The sequence below is a fragment of the Hesperophylax consimilis genome, chromosome 2 (genome assembly GCF_061612785.1).
Source record: "Hesperophylax consimilis isolate HC1 chromosome 2, BYU_Hcon_1.0, whole genome shotgun sequence".
NCBI lineage: Eukaryota > Metazoa > Arthropoda > Insecta > Trichoptera > Limnephilidae > Hesperophylax > Hesperophylax consimilis.
This window is the reverse complement of record NC_142837.1, coordinates 42,783,851-42,804,363: the sequence shown is the minus strand read 5'-3', so window position 1 is coordinate 42,804,363 and position 20,513 is coordinate 42,783,851. Positions and strand designations below refer to the sequence as shown.

Here is a 20,513-nt window from a genome sequence, read left to right as displayed (position 1 = left end):
GTATGTAGATTGTTATCAAGTTTATTTTGTAAAACTCCATTTTATCGAACAGTTTGACAATGCCTTCAGAGGGCGAAATAGCTGTCACGCGTAATAATAATTACACAGCAGAAGTTCTTTATAAATAAACCGTTGTTTTGTAAATTGAATAATAATATTATTCCATTAATTAAATATACGTGTGTGTTATTTGTACGTAATGTACTTCTACAACACGTTATACCTATCATATTATTAAATAATTATAAGCAACAATTAGTCGCCTGAAATATTAATACAAATTGAAAATATCTCCCGAGTAAAAATAAATGCCGCCAACGGGAATTGAACCCGTACCTTTATCATAAAAAAATCATATTATTATTTATATTATATAAATATATAAAAAAAACTACAATAATGTACTGTGCACTCCTCTTCCAAACACAAGCTAACGCTTCTATGTAAGAGTAGTATTCAAATCTCTTAATGGAAGCTACAAGCCAAAAATGTGTAAATTCTTGGTATACTTTATATTGTCATTGGCTTTAAAATCGCTTGACAAACGGAGTCTAGAAACGTTCGAGTTCAAGCACAAAACTGGTTTTTATTTATTTTGTAAATAATTTTATAAACAAGCAAAAAAGTTAATCAAGTGAAACTGTCACTGATAATCTTAGCTATAATGCTCTATTTTTTAAAAGTTGTTTCCTTTGAGCGATCATTCATTTCTATTGAAAAAAAAATTTTTTTTAGTAGTTTATATTTATATTTTTTGTCGAGTAATTAATTTTTTTATTTGTATTCTACTCAAGCGAAAAGATAGGAAAACCTTCAATTTATCTAAAGCATATTTTTGGTGTTCATAATGTACACCAATTCGTTATAAAAATTAATCAAAATAGTGATTTAACATTAAGCTTCGCCTTAATATGTTAAAACCTTATGTAAATACGATTCTATATGTAATTACTTCTATATTAAAAGGAGACTTCATTATAGAAATGTTGTGAACATCTTAGTAGTCAATTAACTTACTCAAATGAGTCAGCTCTTCCTGGGAATTTCTCCAATTTCTCTGCGGCAGATCTATGATTGGTTTCACTGATGAACCGTTGCCTTTAGAAGCCTTTGAATCCAGTTCTTGGTCCTGGAAACAAGGGAGGAAATTATTAGCTTATTCATTTCGAAGAAGCAGTAATGTAATATATCCACTCAAATTATAGATTTCAACCATAGACATATGAATATTAGTAGACCTGCCCTAAGTGATTAAAAGCGTATTATCCCCACTCCCATACCGGTTCCATTGGAGCCGGCTGGGCTCGCGTATGGCCTCAAGTGAAATTTGAAAACGTGACGTCATCATTCTTGTGCGAACTATGGTCGAGGCATCATCGGTTCATTTTACGAAATAACACGGCAAAATGTTGACTTGTGATATGAAAACTTGTAAAAATAGATGTGAAAAAGAGAATAAACCCAATTGTCGTATTACATTCCATAAGTAAGCATTATTTTACTTTATTTTAAGCTTATTCACACCGTATTATATGGATCAGTTTTAGAAACATATACTATCACATCACAATGTAGCGATTCTCAAGTGTGCTCATCGTTGTTTACTGGGGTAAGTAAATTATGAAACATTTGTAAAAGTGTCTTAACTAAATACTCTGAAACTAACTACGACTCTGCAAACAGAAGAAATTTACTTTGCCGAATTTGGACTTCGCAAATTAGTTCATAACGTGGCGAATAATTTGCGCTCCCATGTAAAAATGTCTATTCATTCAAAAGCAGATTTTACTTTTAAGAACTAAATGGTGATATTATAATGCGAGATGCCTATTTACTTTCAGATTGATTTATTGACGAATCACAGTCAGCTTAACCCCCTTCGTTCTTCAACAGTTGATTTTACCCCTCGCCATTATCTTCTCGTCTATTAATTCCTATGTCTGTGATTTCAACACTTGAACTTGTCAACCGCGACTCCCACGTGGTACTTTTATAGATAAAATCTCTTTATTGTTGCTTTTTGTTTTAAATAAACATTCCCAGGTTACGAATAACCTGGAAATATTTTAAATCCTCCTTTTACAGCATCATTATATTATATTGTTGTGAATGATAAATACATGGAGCAGGTGGATCAGTATGTGTATTTGGGAAGTATGTTTAAGAGAGATGGAGATGCTGACAAAGATATTGAATGAAGCATAAGTGCAGGAAATACCATTAATGGAGGAAGCGGTTCGCACTAACAAAACATTATCCATTTATAAACAACTTACATCTACGGATATTGGTCTAAATATATACATTATCGTTGCGATTTCGTTGGAATTAATTAAAATCCGAGCCTCGAGCAAGCTCCCGTTATTAGAGTCTTGTGTCTTAACTATACCGCAGCCAAGTAGGGGAGTAGGTAGTACCCAAAATTACTATCCTCCTTATATTAGCTTAAATATTTGACAAATCAATTTAGTATTTCTGCGCAAATACATAAGTTACCATTAATAATTGTCTGAATATTTGGGATTTCTATAGTTTAAAAGCCGATAAAACAGAAAGTGCATGGGGTCGTTGGAAGACCTCCTTAGTTACAGACGTTTTGTTTGGCATCTTGGCCTGTCAAGAGTTAAAGAAAAGCACCACATCTATTCAAAGCTTCCATATATAGCGTTAATATATTTAAATAAGGAAGTTGAGTGAAAAATATTTTGACTTCTTTGAAATATGTTCATGTAGATCAAAAAATATCGATTCTAAATCTATAAATATATTTCTATATTATTATTCTTAGAATTAGTTAAACGTTCTTGAAAAAGCATTAAATAGCAATAAACTGAATACGCTCCACGATTGGTCGAAAGAATTCTGACGTCACATGTGTCGTGACTTGTACGTACAACGGATCACCTATGGTGCATCTCTTTCTATTACATGAGAGATGGTCGGTTTAGATGAGAGAGGTGTATAGGCCTAACGTTTATTTGGGCCAAATCACAGCCGGTCGTGGAGTTAAAGCTTCCAAGTAAGTATATCAAATTATTAATTGTGTTCATTTGTACGTTACGATAAATATAATACATTTTTATAGTATAATAATCATTGCGTATCTACCCATCTGACATTTCGCCATAACCACTAGTTTTGTGCAGGTATATTTATTGATTTCGCATGACATGATAATTATTCTCTACTCATTATAATATATATTATAATGTGGTGATGGCTTTTAAATATTTCATCTTTTGTTTACCATATAATAAGGCACTGCTGAAAACCAGCTGCATTCCCGGAGAAACCCCTTTGTCAATAGGATCTATGTGAAAAAAATAGCTCCCATCTATTGTCAAATATTTATGTAGGTATTTGTTGTTATTATTATATAAAATGGATTTCTAAAGATATATTACGTATAGTGCTTCATAATAATATGTTGTTTATTGCATCGCTTAGAAGTTTTTATTATTATACATGTCACATTACATGTGATTACACTTTAGGCCTCCGCGCAGAAAAGTCTCACAGTGAACTGGGCTGTAAGCCGTTATTTTGCTTTTAGTCTTACTTTTCTGCGCGGCGGTCAACAAATAGCGTCTTCAATACCGTGCCGGGCGGGCGGAAGCAAATATTCTAACTTAAAATATTAATTTAACTATGATATCTTAATCAATTTTCTTTTTTTTTTTTAATAACATCAATTCTAATAGACGGTTAACATTGGTAAAAAATTACTGGAATTCCTTATTGAAGAATTAAATTTTTTTCCATACAAAATGTTTAAGCGACGTGGTTCTTACAGTTTGAATGACGTCACACCCACACCCCGCCTCTTACCGCTCGGATTCCGCTCGTTTTGGCGGGCTTAGTAAAATTTAAACTTTGAGAATTAATTTAATAATGAAAACAAACTTTAAAAAAAATTTAAGTTTGAATGCGAACATTGATAAAAAAATAAAAAAATGGACTCAACTTCCTTATTCTAGACACAAGCTCCAGCTTCTATAGAAGAGGAACATTAAAACATCGAAGCAGTGAAAACCTATTGTATGAATTATTTTAGTTAAAATTATTGATTATACTCTGTAAATTGATTAATTATTTGTTCAGTAAATTTTATACGCCTTAAATATTTGTACTGAAAACTTTCGCAATATGCTGAAAAGAAGATCTTTATTATTTCCAAATCTGGGTTGAAATCAATTTTCACTAGGCAGTAAGCCCAACCTTATACACAACCAAAAATATGATGTATGTATGTAGATATAGTGTTAAATAATACGAACAAGCTTCTGACGTATAAATTTTAATTTATTTATGACATAGTACTTCGTGGATATATTCTGACACAGAACTTATTCAAAATTCACAGAGAGAGCTTTAAAGCACAAAGCATCTTAAATAAGCATCGCGTATTGTGTCTTAGTTAATGTGAAATAACACGATAGAAGGATTGTTAAATAAACCCTTGGAGTTAAGATAATATACGTTTATTTTCTAGTTGCTAGTTAATAATTCTAACACCATGTACTCGTTCTGTATGGAGATGTGAATTTGCCAGTAGATTGGTTGGAATCCACTTGAGCAAGAACAAGTCTGCTATAATGATTACTAGCTGACGTGTTCCCGGGGTTGCTTGGGGTTAATAATGGTGTGTAGTTAAGTTTTGAGCTTGTGAATTCTAGCGTTGTGCATTTTCAAGGTGAAAATTATATTTTCGTGAAGAATTGAAAACTTTAACTTTTCCAGTATTTGTTTTACTTGATCGTGCCTTGTCTTCCTGGAGCGTTCTTCTTCTACTATTAGCTTTCTCTCATTACAACTCATTCTTTTTTAACAAATTATTATAGTCAATAATTAGTCGCTTGAAATATCGATACAAAATTGAAAATATCTCGGGAATTGAACACGCGCCTTCTGATGTCCGGTGAGGTGCTCTGAGACCACTGAGCTACGTCGGCTTATTTCTAACACGCTGACGTACTCGTATGTTTACTCGGGAGATATTTTCAATTTTGTATGGATATTTCAAGCGACTAATTATTGCTTATGATAAGTTGTTATCCTTTGTGCTATGCATCCTTGTCTTTTTAACACTAGTTTATCATTAAAAATATATAATATTTGACAATTCAAAATATTTCACCAAAAAAATGTAGATATAATATGCCTCGACGCCATCTAGTGGAAAATTAAGCACTAACAAAGCCTTTCCTACAAAAATAAAGTTGGTTGTTTACAGGTGAAAAAATATAATAAGCAGTAATTGTTGACTGAAGTACTAGTACATATTGAATTATTTTCATCATGTACGCCTCATTTCACCAACTTGATTCGTGTCTTCCTCGGGCATCCTTAATTTTGCTACCATTCACTTCATGTAGTTTAATGAAATCCACATTGAAACTGTTAAAAAGCTACACTATATTGACTTTAAATCGACTCCGTATCTCATTCCAGTGCAGAGATAATGCGTTAAGTCTTCCTCGGGCGTCCCCGACTTCAAACATGATACTCCCATTTGCTGATGATCTTAACATTTACAAACTATTTCTAATCTCAATGACTGTTATGTATTACATTAAATCTTGTGATGTTACAAGAGTGGTGCACCCGTAATGAACTATTCGTAAATCTTGAAAAATGTCAAACGTTATCTTTTGCCCGTATCAAAAATCCTATCATGCATCAATATACCATCAAAATATTTATTTTAATTATTTATTGGAATTATTTTTGAAAGTAAATTAACTTTTGTTCCTCATATAAATGAAATAATAAACATGGCCATCAAATGTTTGGGGTTTATTTTGAGAACGGTGAAATTTTTTTAAATTAATTCATTCATTTATTTTTTATTTTTTTTATATTAACTCCACACAGGAGGCCCTGAAGAAAACAATTTCCCTCAGGGCCTATGTCATCTTTGGGGATGCTGTGTGGAGGGTCTTTTTGTGGAGAGGAAGGAGTAAACATGGGTCTTGAAGAGTCCCATGTTGTAGGAGGGAGGAAACACAGAGGCCGGCAGTTCGTTCCACAGCCGAGCTGTTGAACTTAAGAACGAATCGTAGAAGCGACCCGTTCTCATGTGACAAATGTCAACTGTGTACAAATGTTGGGCGCGCGTTTGGCGTGTATCCCGACTACGCACCGGTGCCGAAGGGATCAATGACGCTAGTTCCTCAGAGCATCTTCCATTGTAATACCGATAGAACAAGGACAGCATACCTACCTGACGCCTGTGCTCTAAAGATTGCAGTCCGTCTGTTAAGATTGGGGAATCTATCAAACGGACCGCCCGTTTTTGCACAGAGTCAAGGGTTTTTTCAGGTATTTAGGGGCTCCGGACCAGAGATGGCTGCCAAATTCGACAGTAGGGCGCACATGCGATTTGTACAGGGTCAGTAGTTGTGTACTATTAAAGTATCTGCGGGCCCTGTACAGTACGCATTCATTAAAATTACCATTCACTGGGTTGGTGAGAAGCAACCTAGAGCATAATTCGAAAATCTGGGCCCCATTGTATAAGATTCACCAACTAAAAATCGAGAGTGAGCATAAATTTGTAAGATTTATTAATTATAAATTAAGAATTCCAATCGAAGATCTTAGTACCACCTTTTTAATGGACTTACTAAACTTGACCGACTTATCATCAAGGCGCAAAATTACTGATTTAGTTGGTCTTTTCAAAATAGCGAATGGCAGATCAGACGCCATTGATTTAACGAACCTTATTACTTTGCTTGCACGCGTAAGACAAGACAGACTGCTCTCTATAATTTTCCAAAGCCTGGTAATAATTATTTCGAAATATCGCCCATTCAAAGCTACACAGACTAGGTAATAATTATAGTTCAATCAATGTTTACTACCACCTAGTGACCAAACTAAAAAATCAATAAATTAGAATTCCCAGCTATCGTGGGATCTCCACATAAATCATGTGAAGGAGAAGATTACCCCTTAACTGGTGTACTATGCAGGCTTCAAGGATTAATACCCATTTATATACTAACTTCGGTGTATTATGCCATGATACATTCACACCTACCCTTGCCTCAAAGAAACTGATAGCTGACCTGAAGGTGGTCCAAAACCGCGCTCTCAGAAATATTCTTGGTCTCCCATGGAGCACACATCTCATGGACATATATCCAATTTCCGTTATCCTTCCAATCACAGTATTTCCCAAACATGAAATCACGACCACCATCCTACAAATTATTCAACAATCAAGACATCCCCTACGACAATACTCGGAATAACAATAAAATCTGCATTCCTCTAACACACACTACGAAATATGGAATAAAATCTCTTAACTATATTGTCTACACACTCTATAACTCTCTTCCAGATATGTATAAAAACAGCCAGCATAATCCAAAAATTCAAAGTAAGTAAATAAAAGAATATTTAAAAAAAAACATACAAACACTAAAATACGTAATTCTTGTCATGTTGTAGTTTGTTCTGTTTCGTTCTCTCTTCTTTTCTATCACCTGTATTTGTAATCCAGTTTAATCTATTTTTACCAATGTATTAGTGGGTAAGTACATTATTCTTCCTGCCTTGGCTCTGTCTTATGTGTATATCCCTGTATGTTTCCTTTTTTGTTTCCACTTGTTTGTTCTACTTAACCTACTTTCTTCTATTATTTTTCTCATATAATTTAATATCAAAATTCCAATGTAAAATTGTACCTATTAACTCCCACCTGTGTATTGTAAGTTCCTCTCGTCCATTGGGATTGCTGTAGCAAGAAAATAAAATAATACCCAGTATGTAATTACAAAGGTTTGCTAAATACTGATGTGTTTAACAATAAACATTTCATATTTATTTCACTAACATTGTTATTAAATATTGTTCCGCTGCTACTTTCATAGTACCTTAAGTACTTATCTTGTACTCTTATTATTGTATTTATTTATTGAACGACTATTACTTGAATGTACTACAACTCTCAATGATAACTAGTATTGTACTTGCTTATATTGTCTGTACTCGGCCTATTACGTTATATATAATAATATATACTCATAATTGTACTACTCATTAGTTTACCTTAAACATTGTATACATATAAAAGTCTTCATCGCGTTAATAAATAAATAAGAACAATCTATGAAAATTAAAACGAAATCGGTCCATAGTTTTTGAGTTTAAACGCAACACACATACGGACATTGCCTTTTATTTATATATATATAAGGTAGCTTCTCATGTAGAACGTTATTTGAGCATCTGGCGTAAATTTGCAGCTGTATTTCGAGGCGTAATGGAAAGCTCTAAAGGGTGCTTCAGAGTGAATATATTTAGCAGCAGCATGCCACGAGCTAATTTTTTTTCGATTTTTAGAAGCCATGGTTTTGAATGTATTTCTTGAGATCATATAAGTGTTTTTATTCCTTAGAAACAGCTTAAAAGCGAAAAATAAAAGTTAATGTTTGTTGACGCAACTACATGTGTCTCCATTTAAAGCCCGCTAGTATGCTTTTTTTGTTGTTTGTTTTTGGGGTGTTATCACATCTTCGGATCTACCGGATCTGCCCTGATGATGGACACTGCAACGCTGTCCGAAACTTCGGCTAAAGAAGGAGTTAGCGCAACACGGCATAACACCCCAAAAACAAACAACAACAAATGCTTTTGGCCGTGAGAATCTAAAAACTTACCCCGCTAGTATGCGTTCAAAGATGATATGAAAGGGAGATATGTATATATAAATGTTAGAGGGAGCACACTAATATTACAAAAGATAATAATTAAAACAAAATATTTAATAAAACACGACTCGTTTGAAATTGAGCAAAAATCTCTCGAAAAAATGATTTAATTACATTCAAAGATACACTGTGAATTTTTTCATGCCCGTAACATATTAAATAACAGAACAAAGCGTGTTTTTAATAATTTTTGCAACTTACTTTGCGATTTTTCTATCGTGGGAATATCATATTATCTTAAAAAATAATATTTTTTTAATGCAACTTAAAAACATAGATTTAACTAGAAACTTGTTATAAATCGGTAGAAATTGGGTATGTGGACTTAACACATGTTCCTGTATTCCTCCACCCCATCCTGTTAACTGTCCCTGTCTGATAGTATGGAGTACCTACATTCAGTGAGATTGCAAAAAAAATATTTATACATTACCAGTCTGCTTAGAAAACCGCTGCAGTAAACTTGTCCTTTCAGTGAGTTTAATTCGAGTCCTTTTACAGTGATATATTAATTACAGTCGACAATAAAATTAAAAAAAACTGATTCGCGTACAAATCAGTATGATGCGTCATAAGTACTTTTTACTAATGTGTATAACCTTCAAAAGTTATTCCAATTAAACTTGAATTAATATCAATTTATTCCAGACGACGTTAGATGTAATATTATATTCAACTCATATTAATCCGTTGAACTCGTTGTAGAAAATCACGTACACGTGAATGTTAAAGTTTAACTAACCGAAATGGTTCGAATTACTTTATAATGTGTCGGTTTTAAGGAGAGCATCATTTATAATTATTTCTTGGAAAATATTTACGTGTTTCATTATTTATTATTAATGTCTACAGCGCTGCGTAATGAAGGCATTCTGTGCGGTTCAATGTTGTAATATAATATACGTATTTTCATTATCCGGTTTATAAACTTGATATTAAGTATAATGTGTATTATGGCCTGTCTCGTCATTGTATTACAATGTAATATCAACGTTTTCTTAATTTATAATTTTAGTTCAACTTTGTATTTTAAATGTTTTTGATAACGAATGAATTGATAGATTTCATGATAATTTTTTAGTAAAATACCAATTAATTGTCACGTGTTCATAAAAATGATTTTCGCATTTCGTCATTTAATATTATTGAGACAAACGTATGTGCATGAAAACGTGTTCCAATGTTATTCCGAAGTTACTAAAAGTTTATCAGGAAGCGGCTTGCAGACCCGTTTTAACCGAATTACCAATAATTTTAAAATAATATTAATAAATCAGCAATACTCAGTTTTCTCTGTGTGGAGCCAGCGAGACTATGGCATTCCTGATTGGGGTATGTTGTGAGGCTGAAGGTAGTGTGGAAGGGAAGGAGATGAGAAAGAGGAAGGTGGGGATGTAACTGGCAATTTAAATCACCAAACGCGACAAAAAGTCATTGCAAGCAGCGCGCAGCGTTTCAATTCTGTATTTATTGTTTTTGTGTTTAGTTCGTATAACTCCATTTAATGTTTTTTAAAATTTAATTAAAATCAAATTAAATAATATAATTATTAAGTTCTGAAAGTATTTTTGGTTTTTGTTATTGTTACAGCTGTTTCGGCTTTTAAGGCCATTTTCAAACTGTGGTTTTAACCACGTTTAGACGACTTATTTATATGATTCTATTTTACCCCCTCCCAATTTAAAAAGATTTTTTACCGGTTAAACCAATTTACTGATAAAATAATTGTGACAATAGATTTCATATTCTGTGTGGGTATTTTGAAGTCTGTTTTCCCCACATTAATTGTTTAATAATGTTTATAATTGTTTATAATTGTTTAATAATAACTGCTACATCATAAACTACAGTTTGAAAATGGCCTTGAAAGCCGAAATAGCTGTAACAATAACAAAAACCAAAAAATATTTGCAGAACTTAATAATTATATTATTAAATTTGATTTTAATTAAATTTAAAAAAAAAGTTTCAATTCAGAATGGTGGTCTTACACCAGGGCAATACTGAGAGTATCTTTCACTCTGGAAAGTGTCGCAAATATACTATTATTTTAAAAGTGCAAATTGTAAAATAAAACAAATCAATCAAATAAAATTTACTTGCGCACACCGGAATTCGAACCCGTGACTTCAGAAGGCTGCATAAAAAGATATAAAATGCTGATGACAGATGGTGGGCTAATATGGACATTCATTCATAGAAGTTCCGTCCATACGATGCCCGCACAGCTCAACGAGCCGCACCCAACTAGCAAGTAAGTTAATAAATACTATTATGGGAACTATTACTGTGCAGGCGTCATGTGGATGGACCGTTTCATTGAACAGTGATCACGCAGAGACGAGAGTATGACACACACAAGTAGATGGAAGAAGAAGTTGCGGATATTCGGGTTCTCCCAAGAAGGAATTTAATTTTTTTAATGTGAATACCGCACAAAAGTCCCAACTGCTTCCTGCTACCGAAACCAGTGAGACTATGGCATCTTAAAATGATCGATACGAGACCGAAAATCAGGTCCAACACAACCTTTGTTCACAAATGTTCCATTTAAAAAAATCAAATATACAGGGTGTATCGGCACGTACCCGACAAACTTTAACCAGCACATTTGGACACAACTTAGCACACAACTTAACACATTTGGAGTAAGAAATGTTATGGGCACTTTGCTGTCCGGTAACATTTTTTTTAATAAAAAATTTACTATTCATATTTTCACCACATGTCACCAATGTTTTATCCTTTGTCAAAGTTTGAAAACCCATCTGGCAATATTTTGTTCGAGTTTCGTTGAATAACGTACGTACGTACCTACGTTGGCGCGCTTTTACAATCACAACGAAATGGCACGGCACCATTCGTCTCATTTTTAACTATTATTATTTAGTGTGTACGAAAGTGCGAGGACACTTTTTGACACACTTGCTAATAACAGCTGTTGAACACGAGACACGATGCAAATGACAGTGACGGAGTGTGGATTTTTTTATTTATTTTTTGTTTTTAATGAAAAAAAAATGTTACCGGACAGCAAAGCGCCTATAACATTTTTTACTCCAAATGTGCTGAGGAATAGCTGGTTAAAGTTTGTCGGGTACTTGCCGATACACCCTGTATAATAAACTTCTTTGGATAAGCTTCGAATATTCGGCTTTTTAAAAATATTTAAATTATAAAAGTACTGTTTAACTCGACCGTATTGGATTTCGTCTGTCCTTACATTTATTTGTAAGTTCGGTTTCCGGTTCAAAATGGTCTCAGTTTTAATGGTTGACTTTTTTATTGTGAAATCGTCGTGTTGATTGTTTATTTGATCTTTCTTATTCTTCACATTCTTGAACTTCACCCGCCATAACAAAGGGCCATCCCTAGCTATATTTTGAAATAAGAGAAAAGTAGAAACACTTTTTTGGACGCGACTTCTACTAACTGTTCACAGTACTACTAGTTATTGGTCGCGACATCTAATAGCTGTTCACATAACTACTAACCGTATGCAGTACTAATATAAGTAACTAATTATTTAAAAAAATAATAGTAACCATTACTACTAATACTCGAGTCAAAACTTGCAAATATTATGATGACAACGTAAAGATATCTGGATAATCAATACAATAATAAAAAACTACTACAGACAGCCCCAGAACAGGCAACCCTAGTGAGTAAGACTGTGGCATTATTCTTTAGTAACTAGATGGCAGCACTTCCGTTTGTAGTTGGAACGTGGTGCCAACTTGTACAGCAGACGTTAGCGTAATAATATAATACATATATTTTATACAATACATAATATACTGTAATTACCACTTAAGTCATAATGAAGTACAAACTTTTATAGAAACTAAAAAATATTTTAAATTAAAATTTCTAAGGCAACTTAACCCTTTCATGACAAATCGTAAACTGTGAAACGAAAATATAACAGTTATTCAATAAAAAAATTACAACATTGAAAAAATACCTTCAAAAATCGGTCGATGTTGAACACAATAATCACATTTTAAAATATCAAAATGGCTACCGCCCTAACTATTGGCTAAATTCCAATTTAAAAAATAGCTTGATAAGTGTTTTGTATTCGCTCTGGATAGGTAGGTAAATATACTTAAATCTACCAAGAAAAATAATTAAGATTACCAATTAAAAGATTAATGGCTTGGAATAATATAAAGAAAATAAAAAGCGCAATACGCGATCAAAACTGATCGTACGCAAAATGATAAAATATGTATCAATTTTATAAAGTACAGTTCTACTCCATTCTTATTCGAAAAATTAGTTTACAGCGAAAGATTTAATCACCTGTAAATAAATAATGTGAACCTATTTCTCCAATTCAAAATGTATTGCTCGGAGTAGCTCAGGTATAAACTCAACAAATAGCTTATAACAAAACAGTGAACCACTAATTAAAAGGTGCTTCTAATTTATGCAACCCTGGTACATGGCGGGGCAACAAATCTCTACCCCCGATTAAATTTATCATCTCCTATTATTAAGGGGATGAATAGCCGTAGAAAATAAACGCCCCTTACGCTTGAGATCATCTCACGACAAATAAAACAAGTAATATAAAGTATCAAAGTAAAAAAGTTAAAGCGTTTGTATGAATGTTTTATTTGCGGCAATGGAAGTTGTGTTGAGGTGCCTTTGCGTGCGAAGGGATGCTAGCGTAGCAGCAGAATGGGTGGTAACAGGTAACAGTCCTCTCGCGAAATGCCCTCCCCTATGCGGGTAAATCACCTCCTCGCTTCTCATACAACATTCTGCGCTCCTGGTACCGCGGATGAGCGAAGGGTTGTGTTTAGCGGCCTTCGGGCGCGTCCTGCCCCGAATAGGGGTTGGTATTTTCTCTGGATTATTTAGGTGGGGCGGTTCTTTGTGTTCGCGCGGCGCAAGTACCAGGGAGACATACTCCGTGAATAATGCACCCAGGGGTTGGAAATAAATGGAACCGGCTATCCGCGACTCGCGTAAAAATACCGCTATTTTTATATGGGGGCCGTTAGCAATCTCTTCTGATCTCTGCGCTCCTGGTGGGAAGTATTTTTTTCCCATTGTCCCTCTTTCCCCTTTTTGTATGAGCATTCCTTCTCTCGGACTTTTTACGACGGGGAGAGATGAGGTAAATGAAACCACGCAAGATTTATATTTATATTATCCTACCCAGCTTTGCTAGAGATTTCAAGAAACTTTCCATTTTTTTCCTTATTGAAGGTTTGATTAATATCAACGGACTAAATATAATATGATCAATAATTATGTCAAAGTTACTAATATTATTTCTTAAAAAATCAGTAAAGTATTTGGTGTCGCGAAGCTGCGACTCCACTATATATTTTAGAGGTGGTGTGATATGCCACACGCCCAAAGGACCAGTCCCAAACTACTCCGAATGATAGGTATGGGACGATATATGCATCCGACAAACCCGATGGACAGTGCAATAATCAAAGGTATAAATCTGGGCTTCTGGAGCACAAGATAAGCCCAGATTGGAAAGCAGGAAAGATGGACTCACCCGTTGATGACTATTACACGTCTCCAGGAGTATTAGTTGATTTCACTTCACAAATTATATGTATATTCGCACTGTCTGATATTAATTATCACTCCGAACTCTGATAAGCAACTGACACCACTTGTCAGATTTTACATGTGTCGCAACAATATTTTTAATATGGTGACATTTTGGGATGGGTAAAAGGGTAGGTAGGACATTTGCAGGATTTGGTATTGACATTACACTTGTCCTTTAAGCCTGTGGATGCATACCTAACAATCCCATATATATTGCGCGAACATTCTCCCGGCGTTGAAAGTACCTTCCGAAATTTTAAGTACTTTCAAATAAAGTAAAAAGTTAAATGTAAAACGAAAGATGAAATATAAATATTCTTATCAATACGCTATTAATATTGCAAAGTTAAAACGAAAATTTATAAAATAATGAAATAAAGAAATAATAATTATTGTGTAGGCAAAGGACACAATTTTACGACTGGTCGTTTAAAGTTCCCGGAAGGGGTTCTTACGCGTGCGACACGAACCACTCCGTCTTTACCAGGGAACACCTCCTCAACAACGCCCACCGGCCAATAAAGTGGAGGCGCATCCTCTTGATGCACCAATACTATGGTACCTACTAGAATGTTATTCGCGGGACTATTCCATTTTTTTTCTCATCTGCAGAGAGTGAAGATACTCTATATGCCACTTCTTCCAATAAGATTGAACGAGGTGGTCCAAAAGCTCTTTCCTTTTCAGTAGACTAATGCATTCATTAGTCAAATCATAAGCAGGTAGATGCTGAATCGGGGTAGACATCAGAAAATGAGCCGGAGTAAGAACTTCTGGATAATGAGAACTGCTTAGTAAACATAATGGCCGTGAATTAAGTACAGCCTCTATTTGTGTCAGAACTGTGAGAAGCTCTTCATAACATAAAAGTTGAGTACCCACAACCCTATACAGATGCGATTTAATGCATTTAATATTTGACTCCCATAATCCTCCAAAGTGAGGAGCGCGGGGTGGAATCGTCTTCCATTCAATTCTCCGAATGTTAAATTCATTGCGAAGAACTTCTTTAGTTGAATTTGCCTCTAAAAAATTATACAAGTCATCCAGACAATTCTTTGCGCCTATGAAATTTGTCGCATTGTCACTGTACATACACGAAACCGGTCCGCGTCTGGATAGAAAACGCTTAAATGCGTTTAAAAAATTGTCCGTGCTTAGATCTGATACCACTTCCATATGTATAGCCTTCGTTGTTAAACAAATAAATAGACATATATATGCCTTTTGACTTTTTACCCCACGACGCCTAGAAAGGGTTATATTTATTGGTCCGGCAAAATCTACACCCGTATGTGTAAATGCCTTTGCTTCCTGAACTCTAGCTGTAGGTAAATCTGCCATTAGCGGTATAATATTAGAAGGTGCAGTTTTAAAACAGAAATTACAAGCATGTACTCTTTTGCGTATTAGATTTCTCGCCGATAAGATCCAATAACGCTGTCTAATTATTGACATAAGGAGATGTGCACCAGTATGACAATTCACACGATGGTGAAAGTCTATAATTATATCGACAATATGATCCTGTCTTGGCAGAAGTACTGGATGTTTGTTTTCAAAAGGTATATTCGCGTTTGTTAATCTACCACCTACACGTAACAAGCCATTATGATCTAAGAACGGGTTTAGTTTTCGGATTGAAGGTGAGCATAATTTATCCCTCTGTATTAATTGTATATCGGCACTAAAATACCTATTCTGTAAAGCTTTTAATACATTCATTTCAGCAATGTTTAATTCCGTGGAACTTATAACTGTTGAGCGTGATAACTTTCGCATAAATCGTAAAATATATACCACAATTCTCAGCAGTTTTGGCCATGAGGAAATTTTTAAAGCGAGATTATATATCGGAGAATTTTCCTCTATTGACGTTATCGTAAATGTATGCGATTTTTTCAATTCCAAAGTATTCTCCTCCTCTCGTGAGGGGGAAAATCTTTCGACAGGCCACTCGGATACTGGGTTCGCAGCCCAGGGCGGACCGTGCCACCAAAGAGAATGATCGACCAGCTGAGCAGGCAGTAGTCCTCGCGATAAACAATCACTAGGATTGGTAACGCCATCTATGTGATAAAAATGTTTCGCGGGTAAATTTTCCTGAATTTCACTAACTCGATTAGCTACAAAAGTTTGCCACCGGTGCGGGGACGAGTGAATCCAAGAAAGTGCTATTTTTGAATCTGAAAAAGCAAATATATCGTTTATCGAAACTCGATTTCTATAAGTATCTATAATAGATCTAACGAGTCTAGATAAAATAAGCGCAGCGCATAATTCCAATCGAGCGAGCGACACTGTTTTCAGAGGGGCCACCTTGGATTTAGAACATATCAAATTCATTGTAGTGTTGCCACCCTTATCCGTGACATGAAGATATATTACACAACCGTATGCTTTCATACTCGCATCTGCGAAGGCGATAATATTTATCGTGCAGTCCTCCTTTACTCCCAAATATCGAGGTAAATTTAAATTAGAAAGCATCGGTAATTCTTCCTTGAATTTGACATATCTATTAACAATACTTTGGGGTAGTTCCTCGTCCCATCCTACTTTCTCTAACCACAGCTCTTGTAAAAGTAATTTGGCATATAAAATTACCGGAGCAACCAAACCTAATACATCGAATAAACGAGCTATTGTGGAAAGAATTGATCTTTTACATATAGTTTTTTCCTCCGTCGGACATATCATAAATCGAAAACAATCAGATATCGGATCCCATTTTAATCCTAAAATGCTACATTTATCCGAAAAATCCATTGTCGCGCGGTGCGACTCTGGTAATTGGGCCAGTAAATGAGGAGAATTACTCGACCATTTGACTAATTCAAATCCTCCACACTTGAACATCGCCATTAAATCTGTAGCCAAAGTGATGCCTTCACTTATAGTATTTACAGAATATACAAAATCGTCCATATATAAATCATTAATTGCAACTTCCGCCGCTTTCGGATAACGATTTCTCTCATCGCTCGCTAGCTGCCGTATAGTTCGCATTGCTAGAAAAGGTGAACAGTTCAAACCAAACGCGAGTGAATTAAATTGATAAACTCCAATTTGTTCATCTTCGTGAAATCTATAAAGAATTTTTTGATATTTACGATGGCTTTCCGTTACCATTATACGTAGATACATTTGCTTAACATCTGCGGTTAATGCTACAGCGAATAAGCGAAATTTAATTAAAAGTGTAAATAAATTAGATTGCAAATTTGGACCTGTATACAAAGTATCATTAAGTGACAACCCTGAACTGGTCTTTGTACTTGCATCTAATACAACACGAGTTTTTGTTGTTGATTTATCTTTACGAATTACTGCGTGATGAGGAATGAAATATCCCTCATCAATATTAGATGAAGACGGAACTTCAACCCTCATATATCCCTTTTCCAGATATTCAGAAACTACTTCATTATAACTGCAATGCAATTCTGGCGAAGTATTAAATTTCCATTCTAAATATTCATATCGACGCTGCGCGACACGGCGCGAATCACCTAAATTATTAGGATCTATCTTAAACGGTAAAGATACAATATACCTTCCCGATTCATCCCGTTGGACTGACTCGAGGTACATTTTCTCACATTCTGCATCTTCAGCACTCATCAACGACTTAATAGGCATGTCTTCCATCGTCCAAAACTTGGATAACGCATTATATAAATCTACATTGGTTATGGGGCCGAACGTCCACGAAACCTCCGGCGTACACGTAGGTATTTCACCCATTACAATATACCCGAATACTGTCTGTATAGCCGGTGGTGCATTCGTATTATGTTTAGATAAAACCTTATTCCCCAGCAGAATATATGGAAATAACTGTGCACCTAATAAGATATCAACATCGGATGGAACGTTCCAGGATTCATCCGCTAAGTTTAAACCCACTAAATGCTCACATGACTTTGTGTCAACATGTTGTGTAGGAAGCTTATCAGTTATTTTATCGACAACTAATAGACTAATTTTATAAGTATCTTCTGAAACGCGGGATTTAATTTTTAACGCAACGTGTCCCAATATTGGTGTCTCTACTGAACCAACACTTTTAACTACTGAATTATTTAAAGGAATTATTTTATGATTTAATTCATTACAAGTGTTTAAACTGATTAAATTTTGTTGCGAGGCGCAATCAATTAAACACCTTACGGTTACTTGATTATTTTTATTGTCATAAGCAAATAACTGCGCGGTTGACAGTAGTACATTCGTAGCTATATTACCCGCAGAAAAATTATTATAATGTTTATTATTACGCGCTATTAATGTAATGGCTTCGTTTTTCGATTGACTTTCAGTATTCACCGTGCTCTCAAAATGCAGAGCGGTGTGATGTCGTTTTTTACAAATTCTACAATCCGATTTAGATGGACATTTCACAGTTTTATGTTTATCGCTTAAGCAGTTTACACATAAATTATTTAATTTCACAAACTGAAAGCGAGCATTTGGTCTTAATTCGTTAAATTGTTCACATTTAAACAATTCAACATGATCAGAATGATTACATTTCCGACACCTGTTACGATTATTATTACTTGACTTCGGTTCGACCACAGCGAATGAATGCGTAACTTTGTTTTTATTATTAACAACTTTATTATCATTTTGCCCAGTTCGTTCTAGGATTTTAACATGCGACCGAATGTATTCTATTAAATCGGTATATGTAGGTATAGCTTTCTCCCGTATAGACATTTCGAAATTTTGCACCAACTGTATATCTAATTTTTTCAGTGCAACATGTAATATTATAAAATCAGTTAGGTCATCAATACCTAATTCCTTGAGTGCAGCTATGGAAGACGCAAACCTTTCGATAAAATTATTTAACTCATTTGGGTTACTAGGTGCCAATAATTTTAAATTCAAAATATTGTTCAGATAAAAGGTACCTAGCACGCGTTTGTCCTGATATTTCTTTTCGAGAGCTTCCCAAATTAAAAAATAATTTTGTTCGTTCGGAAGTATTCCCGCAAAAACTGATAACGCCTTTCCTTGGAGTTTCCCTATCAGATATTGCATCTTTTGCGACGTATTCAAATTTTCATTTGAGTGAATGTTTAATTTAAAAGCTTCATAAAATATCGACCAATTCTCTTGATTACCATCGAACGATGGCATCTCGATCGGTGGGAGTTTAATTAATGGTGAATTATTTAACTTCTGTCGATCACGTGATGAATCTTGCTTTGCTATAATGCTTTCGCGTATAGAAACTACAAAACAGTACTTATTTTCGAATTTACTCCATAAATCGAAATTCATATTGTAATTTGAATCCTTTTTCAACTGAAGTGTATGAAATTCATCACAAAATGTGTTAAATTGTGCATAATATGTAGCTATATTAACCGTTTGTTTAAGAAAATCCTCCGAACTTCTCGTCTCCCTGTCCGCAATACTTTTCGCTTTCTCGTATAATTCATTAACACGATTATGCATCAAATTAATCTTCGATTCTACTAACTTGATTTTAATATCCTGAGTACTATCGCTAGTCGCCATGATTAATTGTATGTAGGAATTTAAACACAACAATAATTACAAATGCAACCTAGTACATACAAATTAACAAAGTATAAAGAGGAAATAATATTTATTTATAACTTTAAATATGTTAATTTTAAATACCCCGTTGGTAATCCGGCTCGAAAGAACCAAAAATGGTGTCGCGAAGCTGCGACTCCACTATATATTTTAGAGGTGGTGTGATATGCCACACGCCCAAAGGACCAGTCCCAAACTACTCCGAATGATAGGTATGGGACGATATATGCATCCGACAAACCCGATGGACAGTGCAATAATCAAAGGTATAAATCTGGGCTTCTGGAGCACAAGATAAGCCCAGATTGGAAAGCAGGAAAGATGGACTCACCCGTTGATGACTATTACACGTCTCCAGGAGTATTAGTTGATTTCACTTCACAAATTATATGTATATTCGCACTGTCTGATATTAATTATCACTCCGAACTCTGATAAGCAACTGACACCACTTGTCAGATTTTACATGTGTCGCAACAATATTTTTAATATGGTGACATTTTGGGATGGGTAAAAGGGTAGGTAGGACATTTGCAGGATTTGGTATTGACATTACACTTGTCCTTTAAGCCTGTGGATGCATACCTAACAATCCCATATATATTGCGCGAACAGTATTAAACTTTTTAT

At 34.6% G+C, this 20,513-nt stretch overlaps 1 protein-coding gene across 1 annotated transcript in view; it reads right to left on the bottom strand.

Moving 5' to 3' along the window:
• The window catches only part of LOC149426029 (uncharacterized), a 218,530-nt gene that overhangs the window by 7,839 nt on the left and 190,178 nt on the right, over positions 1-20,513 (bottom strand). The window contains exon 10 of the mRNA XM_089644152.1: positions 1,018-1,129. Coding sequence (XP_089500278.1) covers positions 1,018-1,129 — 112 coding nt within the window. The remainder of the gene's footprint in view (positions 1-1,017; positions 1,130-20,513) is intronic.